Source organism: Atractosteus spatula, chromosome 3 (assembly GCF_055471065.1).
Source record: "Atractosteus spatula isolate fAtrSpa1 chromosome 3, fAtrSpa1.hap1, whole genome shotgun sequence".
In the NCBI taxonomy this organism is placed as follows: Eukaryota; Metazoa; Chordata; class Actinopteri; order Semionotiformes; family Lepisosteidae; genus Atractosteus; species Atractosteus spatula.
The window spans coordinates 12,687,384-12,699,401 of record NC_142708.1 but is presented as its reverse complement, the minus strand read 5'-3'; the positions used below and the strand labels follow the sequence as shown (position 1 = coordinate 12,699,401).

The 12,018-nt window shown below is 34.1% G+C and overlaps 1 protein-coding gene across 2 annotated transcripts in view; it reads left to right on the top strand.

The window, feature by feature from the left end:
* LOC148837434 (PALM2-AKAP2 fusion protein-like) overlaps nt 1-10,057 on the top strand; it is a 51,941-nt gene extending 41,884 nt beyond the window's left edge. For both annotated transcript variants that reach the window (XM_088910200.1, XM_088910201.1), the window contains exons 3-4: nt 2,930-3,120; nt 9,874-10,057. In XM_088910200.1, coding sequence (XP_088766326.1) covers nt 2,930-3,120; nt 9,874-9,978 — 296 coding nt within the window. In that variant the 3' untranslated portion in view covers nt 9,979-10,057. The remainder of the gene's footprint in view (nt 1-2,929; nt 3,121-9,873) is intronic.
* Nucleotides 10,058-12,018: the final 1,961 nt, after the last annotated feature.

The window sequence follows — 12,018 nt, the reverse complement described above, 5'->3', positions numbered from 1 at the left end:
CCAATATTTAGCTTCACATTGTCCATTATTCACTACTTCGTTAATTTTGCATTCCAACAGATTAGATTGCATTACAGATTGCCTTGGAATGAAGACATCTGTATTCGGCACTATGAATCACAGGCTTTTCTTTTCTTCTTCACCCAAAAAATGGCTTTGTGGCATTTGCCAGCATATTTCAATTGCATGTTTCAGAATTTCTTCAAAATGAAAAATATTGCTTTTAAGGTCATTCATAATAAGAGGGAGGATTAAATGATGATGCCGTAAAACAATGTTAATTGAACAGTTAATACACTTTAGATGTTTTGCATTACATGGACATAGATGTGATTTTTTTTTATGTTGTGCTGTTAAAGAATTTATGCATATGCTAATAGGAAATCCAGTGAAGACACACAAAAACTGTGATCTTCTGCAAAATACTTCTCTTTTCCTCAGCTGGTAATGATAATTGAAGTACATTCTTGGTTCCAGGAATCAACCAAAGGTCTCTCTCCCTAGAGCATCAGTATGACAACCGTCTAGACTGGATTGAGCAGGGCACGTCACAGGGGTTATCAAATAAGCATCATCTTGTCTGTGGCTAGTTTGAAAAGCCTGGTTATTGCCTTGATCAATACAAACAGGCATTTAAAAATAACTTACCACATAATGCTAAAGCTTTATATTTGCAAAGCAAGTCCTAAATCCCCCTTTTGAGAACAAATGTAACAGTATAAAGAAAATTAGAGAGCAAGAGCTTACCCTCCATAACTCCAAGTAAATATTATATAATTATAATATTAATTATAATTAATATTTAAATAACACCCTGTACATTGCATTCATCATTTTGCATCCCTTCTTCCATCATATTATTACTGTTAGTAAGGGGTTCTGATATCCTTGACCTCATTTCTCTGAGCCAGAAGATTGTAGGTGCACATCATAGGTGGGTATGCAGTTTGTGTATCCCTTTGAAAAACGTTTGGCTTTGGATGTTACACAATAAAAAAGCCAATCCAAATGAGCCATTTTTGTTCATCGCTCACATCAGCCTTTAAGTCACTGTGACCTCTGGTGGTAGTAGTAAGAAATACAATACATTAATGTGGGATTTTATTAAAACATTATGAATCAATTGTACCTCTTTTGGGTAAAAGAGAGCTGAGTCTTGATTTACATAGTTTAACTGCTGGAAATTTGTTACAAGTTTGATTAGATTGCAACTTGTGCTGAATTATTATACAGTATTTGTGCTTTGATTGACAGTAAAGGAGCAAAGCAAAACAATTTCAGTTTTCAAAGGGATGTTTTCTTTTCACCTTTTATGTTTAATCCTTCCTTTCATCCTAAAACATCCAACGTTTTCAGAGCACCATAGAGTATGTAAAACATTTAATATAAGGTTAACTGCTTTTATATGTTTGTTTCATTTGAATTACAACTAAAAATTCACATCTTTGCCGCTGTGCTTAAGACTGTGCTTAATCTTGCAGGCTGATAATTTAAATATTACCCTTAAATTTAGCTTCATGTCCTAGAATGTAACACAAGTTACAAATTGGAGGAGGCAATTTGATCCATTTTTGTTGTTAATTAATGTAAGGATCTAATCAAGTTCTTTCTTTAAAGAATCCAGAGTGTCAGCCTTAACAATGTGGCTGTGTGGCTTGCTCCTGGCGTCCACACCCATTTTTGTAAAAATTTCCATTTCCCAGTAGTTCTTACATGCATCCTGTCATTCTTGATTTTATGTTGATTCTGAAGAATTCATCTGGTTAACTCTGACGATAACCAAATACTTGGAGGATTTTGAATACATGAATCAGGTCCCCTCACACTCTTCTGTTTAAAACTAAAATAGTCAACTAGAAGAAGAATTAAATTCTTCCATTTACAGGAATTGAATTGTATATACAATTCTTATGACTTCTGTACTCTGATTACTATTCATCTCTTAGGCCATCTAAGCCTTTCTGTTCTGAAGTTGATCGAAAAAACTGTTATAGTTCCCGTATGAGACCCATTGTAAATATACTTCCAATATCCTTAATAATGATAAAGATTATGTTGTACTCTGCCTGGCAGCAAAATGTCCTTTAATGTAAATGTAGAACTTGTTTTTCCTTTTCAGGACTTCATTTCTGAAGATGAACAAAACATTTCTAATGTGTTTCAGAATTTTTTTTCTTTTGATTCATTGCATTTGTAGGACCTTTAGTGTAGGCTGTGTTTGTAAAATTCAAATGAAACCTTAATTAGAACAATTTTTAGATAAATAATTGTTTTTCAGGATTGCGAAAAATCCTTTATGTGTTAAAATGTAATGAGAATAAAATTAAAGCACTCAGAATTACTGGGTTTGAGAAGAGTTGAGTTATCTATCATAGACAGAGTATCTAACATTCCAAAAATTATACAAAATTGAAAAGCCTCAGATTGCCAGGTGTTTTCTTTAAAAGGAAAGCAGAAAAAAATATAAAATATGATAATAAAAACATACATAATATATAAACCTTAACTTGAAAATATTAAAAATATTTAAATTAAGACAAACCTGTGTGCTCTTAATGGAGCTTGACTTCTTATACATTAATCTCTGTCTCTCAGGCAATCATAATAGAGTTTGTCTACTGTACTCGGATCATACCCTTAAATTAGATCATAACTGACATGATGTGGCACAGAGTCTGCAAAGTAAAAATGAAGTTGAAAAACTAAGATCTAAAAAGAGGGATAACAGAGAGTGAAGTTAAGCAGGTGTCAAAACAAATGCAATGGGAGACATTGACACGAATTGCAGACACTTGCATCCATTCTTCCAGCTCAGTGTCACTTGTGCTCACTGTAAAAAGGCAAACCTATGTATCCCAACGACGCCCAAACCTCTGTGCTTAATCTTGCAGGCTGATAATTTATAACTTACGGTTTCTCTCGTTTGCAGGGAAGATTGAAAAAATTCGATCTGTCCCACCTACCTCCCCCTCGTCGGAAGGTCCTCTGCCGTCTCCTCTCTCGGACCAGGGCAGTGACGAATCAGGGAGTAGCCAGCGTCCAAAGAACTTCATGCAGACCCTGATGGAGGATTTCGAGACACATAAAGTGAAACGGCGAGAGAAGGTGGAGGATGCAAGTGTAAGTCTCGGTTTTTCTACCTTTCTTGTCTGACTTCCTTACTTTTCACTCCGGTTTCTCGTTTTGATCCACATCCATTGTTATCCACACAAACCTAGATCCAAGCAATTACAGGCAGCAAATGACAATGTACAGTATAAATGTGTTTTCTGATGGGAGGCCTTGTCATTTGAGAGCATGGGACATGAATCTGAATCCATGTCAACATCATTCTAATCAACATGTGGGATAAGTGGCAATGTGTGTTCCTACACATTAATTCACAGTACTACTAATTCCATGTCACAGGTTCCCTGTGGTCAATTCTCGCAGTAATCATAGAACACTTTTACATTTAATTACAGTATTAAGTGCTTTTAGTAATACCATATTAAGCATCTCAGCTACTTAACATTCTTTGTCTAAAGTAGTAGAAAGTGTTGAAATTTTAGACTTTCCCTTTCCTTAATATAAACTACAATGGTACATTTCACACTTCTGGTCAAGTTGATATCGTGTATACATAATGTTCGGTATTATTTGAAGGTACAGTGTATTTTGTCATGTGAAGTCCCTTTAAACTTGCTTTGGACAAATCTGTTTTCCTGTTAAAAACACTAAAACTAATTACTCTGCTAATTACAAAACAAGTCAGGCTGCTTTTTGCTGAACATTTCAGTCAATTGATGTTTTGTTTCATCAAGGTCGGCTTTCAGGTGAAGCACAATTATATTCATACACATATCAGGAAACTGCTGAATTGAATGTGAGTTAAGCAGGCTCTGAGATTAGTAATCAGCATCAATAGTAAATTCTCCCTGATGGCCTTGTGATGCAAAAACCTCTACCCAGTTCTGCAGTTTCCCAATAGATATGTGTTTACTGTATATGGTTGTTTATTTACTGTATTTTTGCCAGTTATTGAACAAGACATCCAGCCAATATTCTTTTCAATTGATTGGACATGTATAGATTTTACAATGGTTGTCTCTACAATGTTTTAAATAATAATGACAAGAAACATCCTCTGTCGCAGAAAACAATTAATGGTCTTTTAAAGGGAGGTATGTCAGAAAACAAACACTGGAAATGTGATACACTATACATTTAATTTGTATGTAGAGGCAAAAATTAGTATGAGTTTTTTTTACCAGCTTGCACTTTACTTAATGAAATGCATTAATTAGTATCCAACTAAATATCAAACTATAAATCCTAAGTACATCCCACTTGCTAGAAATAATTTATAAAAAATGACAGATTTAGTTGTTTAATAATTTTCTATAATGAATATTTATACTATCACTCATAATCTCATCTTAATATATCTATTATTTTACCAATGTTTTGGGATTTTTTTCCCTAAATCATCAGCTTTTCAGTCAAGAGACAAGTCATTTCCAAGACTTCCATTTTATTCTGCTATTCAGTTTTCTAAAATAAATTATATTTATTTTAGATAATCATATATGATTCTTTTATACTGTTTCTAATCCTGCAAACTTCCAAAGGAAATCTATATACTGCATACAGTATACATCTCCACATCAGAAAACATTGTGTTACAGCCTCTGTTGTGAAGGCTGCTATAGAAGACTTGGTTGGGACAAAGAACATATGATTATGGACTGCTGTTGGTAGTAATAAAGTCATTCTATGTCTGACAGTGGGAAGGTCTTAAATTCTCAATGTGTGGAAAGACACATTGCAAAGTAGATAACATATTAGTGTACTGCACATACACTGGTTTTAAACCAATCAGTAAGTAGATGTTACTCAGTAACCACTGTGAAATCAGTCATCACTGTGTAATGAATGTTTTTCCATCACAGTCAGCACTCGTGTATTTACAGTAGCATGATACAAATTCCATGTTAGACGAATGTGATTCAAGTTCCCAGTCAATTGTGAATTGAATATCCGTTTGGAAGATTATGAAATGTCATACTGGTTCGTTCAACTTAAAGGTTTTCCATAAATGTTTTAGAATAACAAAAACATAAGAACAGTTGGTCACAAGAAAATCTTAACGTCTGTGTAATCTATTTATTGTTTTAAAATTAGAACTAGAAGCAAATTTGATTTTTTTATTTTTCTTACTTTTGTTTCTTTGTTTTTGTTCTTTTGTTTGGGCAGGAATTCATTTGCAGACTTGAAAAATAATTAGTTTATATTTCTGTTCTATGCTTGAAAATCTAAATTATAAGGTTATAGAAAAAATATACTGAGGTATTGTTATACTAAGGTGTTGTTTATTAATGTTTTTACGCACCTTTATTAGATATTTTCTAATTTTCTAATATATATAGAGTTAATAAAGTATTAATAAAGCAAATTAAAATTAAATATTTAGAGTATTTGTCAATACCATAAAGTATAATGCCTGCATGAAATGTCCCTTTATTGCTAAACTTTAATGTTGTGTGTGTATGCTTAATATTTAGAGCAATAATATTTTATAACTCCTGTATTAATTATGTATTAAATGAATTAACATGTATAAAGAGCAGCTTATTAAATAGCGCATTTGTAGCTCACCAGTGAAATACAGCATTGCTCAAGATGCTTTCTGGAATTTTCTTTAATATTCTTACATTAAGTATAAATTCCCACTTATAAATTCCTTAATTAATCTTTAGTAAATGTACTGAGACTTTTGGCAGTTAAACATATTTACAGTCACCAAGGTGTTCTGAACGTTGCTGTTTAAGGAATAATAGAACATGTGAACTCACAGTGAATGAAAACATTGAAGCTAAACTAGTTATTTATCTTTAAATGTAAATTCTACACATGGAAAAGAAGACACCAAAAGAGAGGAAATGACTCATTGCTACAAGGTGCTCCTAAAGTGGAGGTTTTTAGTCTTGTAGCATACTGTATATATCAAGTGCTGACTGTTTTTGCATTATTGTCATCTTTTTAAATGAAAAACAAATTTGCAGCAGTATCCCCTTTGCATGGATGTGTGGCTACCTTTGCTCAAAAAGTCTGTACCTATGTTCCACATTTATATACAAAAATGTTTTCTGTCACTGTTGATTCCACAACACTACCTTAATGTAACACTGAGAGCAAGTCATATTCAGGTAGAAAATATTGGAGCTTTTAAACAATAATGTGGCAGGGACAATTGAAAGGTTAATTAAAAGGTTTATTTAGGTTTAAGTAAAGTCAAAATGATGATTTATTGCAGGTGTCCCTATTTTGAAACTGTTTTTGTCAACTGCAAGATCTGTGATGTTTTTAAGCACCACACGTCTAAAACCTTTTTTTAAGCCTCCATTGTTTCATTGCATATACTGTACAGCTTTGATCCTGAACATTTCATTTAATCACTCATAAAACAAGTATAGTGATAATCTTGGGAAAAAAAGTAACTTACATTGACTACCTTGCATCTGGCTGGCTACAGTAAAGCCCCACATGTGCTGCAAAGGGGAGGCTGTATTTTCTAATATTGTTCTTTACACCATTTCCAATGTTTCACATTGACTGACTAATGTTGATTCTTTCCTTTCCATCAGTACGCCCGTTTATTGCTCGCTAATGACGTTACTTCTGAGGTACCTGTTAAGTGCTTGCCTAAAGGCTGAATTCTGTTTATTTTCTGTCTTTGCATGTGTATGGTTTTGCATGCACCAACCCCCACTGTGCCACTGTCTTCATTGTTCCTAATGTACAATTAAACCAGACAAAAGAGTTTGTTTCAGTGTGACTTAATCACCTTTTAATATAGACTATTTGAATTCAGTACTCGGAAGCTCTTCTTATTAAATGGCACTTGCTTCACATTAAAACCATTGCTGGTGTTTTGCAATGGACCAAATATTTTTCTTTCCTCCTCATGTTTGGCCGTTTTAAATTTAAAAAAAACCTGGTAAACGTTCTCCAGCTTATCACTTTCGTACATTTTTGTTTTGAACATGGAATGTCTTCTGTTTAGAACTACTGTAAATGCAAAGCTTTAAGAAGCAGTGTTATCTTGTATGTTTCTTTATGGAAAATACTGTTCTAGGTCTAAGCTCATGTAGAGAAGCCGTTAACATTCAAAACGAGCCTCCTTGTGTTTGTGTTAATTATTAAATTAACAATTATTGTTATAATTAATTGATTTTTGTCACACGGGAAAGTATTTTGAACAATAATACCTATAATAAGTATCATAGGTATACAGTACCTTAACTGAATTATTAAGACAGAATTATTGTTGTTTTGAAAGCTTTTCAAAGCCAATCAGGGATACATTCATTGAAAAACACAAACAGGACATGGGGTACAAAAAATAGTTAAGTAAAATTTCCCCCTGATTGCAGTCTGTTCAATTAATTAAAGAATTAAAAGGCCCATCATACCACCTAGACATTGCCCAGATCCAGACGTCCTAGCATGAGTAGCTGGACAAGAAGGGAACTTTTGAGGGATTGCCACTATGAAGCCTGTGACAACTGACAACAAGAGCTACAGAGTTTAATGGCTGAAAGGGCAAAAACGTGCATCAGTCGACAATATCCACAACACTTCACAAAATTATACATTATGCCACTTAAGCGATACTGCAAACATACAGTATGGCAAAAGATTTTGTAGTCATATGAGACAAAAATTAAGCATTAGATAAGGCTCAATGTATCACCCAGTCAACATCCTCCCTACAATTAAACGTGGTAGTGACAACATTATGCTAATGGAATTTTTCTATAGGCAGTGACTGTAAAGCACATTAGAATATAAGAGGAAAAGGACAGAGTAAAGTACAGGTAGATCCTACAGGAACATGTTGCAGTCTGCAAAAGCCTTAAAATGGCAGAAATTCACCTCTCTGCAGGACAATATCAACTCTCAAGGCCAAAGCTACATTGAACTAAGAAATTGAATTTTTGGAAAGTCTTAAAGAATGCTGTCAATAAATTATCACAAAGCAACCTGAAAGAGCTGGAAGAAATCTGTCAAGAAAAATGGACAAATAATTTACCAAGTCAGTATGAAAAGGTGGTAGAGACCTGCCAAAAAAGAAGTGTATACAGTACCAATACCAATAATTGAGCTCACAGGTCTGAACACTTATGCAATCAACATGTTTCAGTTTTTTCTCTTTAGTGTTTGCTGGCATTTACAGTATTGTAACGTATCTTACCCTTAGAAGTCCTCAGTTTCAGCCTTCAGGTTTTGAATGCAAACATTCAAAAATCATTTTAAAACAACGTGTATGCATCTTTTTGTACTGTAATTCTACAAAATGGGACACCACAGGAAGGGTCTGAATACTTTTGTAAGGCACTGTACATTATTCAAAATGAAAGTACTGCAATCCACTCTCTTTAGACATGACAACAAACAAAATACTATTTTTACACTATAACATTCGATCAGGTTAATAGAAAACAGGACCATAATCTTTTTAAGATGAAAACAATATTATTTGGATTAGCAAGCAAAGAACTTTGTACTCCCTGAATTGTATATACAAGGCATAATGGCATTGTATGTGGTCCTGTTGGGATTATATAGACGTCTGTGGTTCATATCAACAACAAAAAATACTTTTCCTAACATACAATCTGGAGCTGGTCTTTATGTAACAATTACTATGCACCTGGTAAGTGCTGGCATGCCAGACTGTTTTCCTTTTTTATTATTAGGGTGTTAATTTATGGTCTTTTTATATAGCTGACCATTAAATTTTCCATTGTTACACACCATTAGTTCTCCAAGTGTTTACTTCATGATTAGAAAGATTACTTCATGAAGCTGGCACATAACGTGTTTTGAAAGAACAACTGTCAGAATTGTTCTGTATGTTGGAGTACAGTATGTGCAGTTGGTGCCTCTCAATAAGAAGCCAAATTCTCTTTTTAACTATGCAATTTTTTCTGCTTGTTTCTTCTTTTCTATGCTGTGTGTCAGTTAACCTTGTTTTGAGACGCCTTTTCCCTGCTTTTCTTTAAAATGTATTTTTCTGCTCAGGGATTCTTTTCTTCTAGTACTGTCAGAGGAGCAAACACAGAATTTATCTATGCTGGCAAAATGACCTATTTTCTAACCATTAAATTCTGGTCTGAATATCATTTTAGGAAGAACTGTTCAGTGTGAGACTATATATTTTTAATTAGAGGTAATTGAATGTAGGCAAAAGAGCAAAAGTGTGGATCAGCCAAACAAAGAGAAAGTAATTTTCTAGTATAAAGACAAATATATTGTAAAAAATAACACCATACTTCAGCATTATTTCATGTTACAGTTCCTTGTGTGAATTGGTTGCTGGAATTTTTGTGGGTTTCATGTTATCGTTACAGATTCCACAGTAAACATAGAGCATTAGGCATACCCAAATTATATATATATAATATATATATATATGTATATAAAGTATAAAAATACATATTTGGGTTTTCAAGATCTCAGCACTCAAATCTGAAACATACTCAGCTTGAAATATGTACATTTTTTTTTATAATAACCCATTTTCAATAATAATGGGGCACTGTGATAGACCACTATCCAAACCAGGCATTTGTCCCTACTTGTACTTTATTATAGACTCCAGGTCACCCCAAACCTTCCTGGGAATAAGCAGTTTTCCGACAATGGACAGAAAAGTGGGACAGAATAAAAACAAGTGAAATTAGCTCAAGTGTTACAGTATCCAATTTTGCTGCATATAATATCAAATGGATTTAGAGTTTAACTGTTAGGGCAAGTGGAAAGTTAAGATTTGGGAGCAAAGTTTGTGTGGTATTCAGAGGACTGAGTACTCTGGTTTGGTTTCAACAGGTGCTGGAGGCAACAAGAGTGACTCGAAGGAAAAGTTCCATGGCACTACGATGGGAAGCTGGGATATACGCTAACCAAGAAGAAGAAGAAGAAGAAGAAGAATAAATTGATCCTCCCCCCCCCTCCACACTCACATGACAATCACAGAGAGATGCCCAGGATTGCATTAGACAGCTTTGACTCCCACACGTTTATTGGTGGAAACTGCATATTTACCATGCAGGCAAGACAACAGAGGCACCCTGAAGACAAAGGCCTTCTTCATAATTTCAAAGGACCTCGGTTCAGGGGGATGAACTGAAAGACTATGCAAAGGGGTGGAGGGGCGTCTTTTTCCTGCTTCAGGTTTTTCTTTTTTCCGTTTTAGTGTGCTGAAACGCTGAGAATGTGCAAAAGTGAACTGCAAAGAAAAGTGAAGCTAGTTGCTCGCTTTTAAAGGCAATTTCAAGATTGTGGATTGCTTTGAACATAAAAGCCTAACTAGTCAGCCGACTTTGACACCATCCCATTTAAGAAGCCTGTAGTCCAGAGCATGTGACCTAGAGAAAGAGCTGTCTTGGGTCAGGTTGCCTTCTTTCTTTTAAAAGACTTTTAAAAGAAAGAAGGCTGAGACTGAGGTCATATTGTCAGTTTCGGAAAAACAAAGTTAAATGAAAAGGGCAAAGAAACCACTCACATACAATAAATGAGCAAAAGATAACCACACACACATAAAAATCGACAAAACGTTTCGTGGAATGATGCCATTTTACAGTAAATTTGTATGCCAATTACTCAATAAATTAATACATAAAGAGAAACAACATTTAATGTTAGTACCCAGTGGCAAAGTCTTGGTAATCATACCTTCCTATCCAAATGTGGATGTCTCCAGAATGATATAGAAGTTCATGTAAAAATCTACATTATTGACTGAAGACTTTTTTTATTATTAGCACATTTTGGAACACATCGAATTGTGTAGACATTGTACTTTTTATACAGTACTTTTTCTAGAGAAAGTAATACAACAACATAAATATTCATGTTTTTTTTTAATAACGATACTTTAAAAATAACTAAAAAATGCACATCATCGTTTTGATATTGTATTGCTGCCTTTAGTGGCTCAAAAAAAAAAATTCCATCTGTAGTTGAGAATAGAGAGGAGGAGAAATCCTAATCTGCCTGCCAGGTTGTGAAGGCCAGTCAGTAAAACAAATGTCATGATACCGAATCATACAATTGGAGAATCTGATAACTGATTCCCACTGTGCCGTTGGGATCAGTGGGCCCCTAAAGATGGCCAGACTGAACAGTTATACATTGTGATTTAGATTGTACTGCTCCCATAGTAAAGTCTCATAAAGTGTTGACAAAATAATACCTTATGAATTTTGAATCCTTGTAATTAGAAATATTTTTTTTACATTTGTCTTACATGTTTTGTGTTTTGGCTCCTAAAGCACTGGAAAGAGCTGTTTTAGTTTCAGCTATCACCTTCCCATAGTAGTACTGATAGCCATGACATGTTGCTATTAAGATGAAGGATTGTTTTAACAATCTTAACTTGGATCTTGATTTCTTTGCCTTCTTTCATGAGTCATTATTTATGTGCATTTATTTTTGTTTATAGGTTATATTGAAAGACAAACACAAACAAAGTGTGTCCAAGTGATATTACTTACTTGCAGATATTAAGTTCTGCAATCTTAATCTTAAAATGGGCTTTTAAAATGACACATGAAGCAGTCCATTTGTAGACACAGGTTGCGGGATTATCATAGTTCTCTTTTTTCATTATGGTCTACTTTTCTGTAATATGCACAAATTATTATATTGGTGTTACTTAACTTTGGTTCGCTGTTTTTTGTGAGTGTATATTCAGGTGTTCCACTCTCTGGTGGATTAGAAAACAGTCAAATGCTCAAAAAGTAACTTCATCCAACAGTTCTAATGGTTCTGGAAGAAAAGCATTAAGTGGCTAATTTATGATTGACTTATACAGGCTGTTCATTTGAAATGGCCTTGCTTGAAATATGAATAGAGGTATTTTCCTGGCACATCTAGGTAATGTGCAATGCATAGATTATCAGAACACTAAAAGCAGGCTTTTTAATAGTTAGAAATAGTTAGAAAAGTAAGAATGACAGGTGGCATTAACAT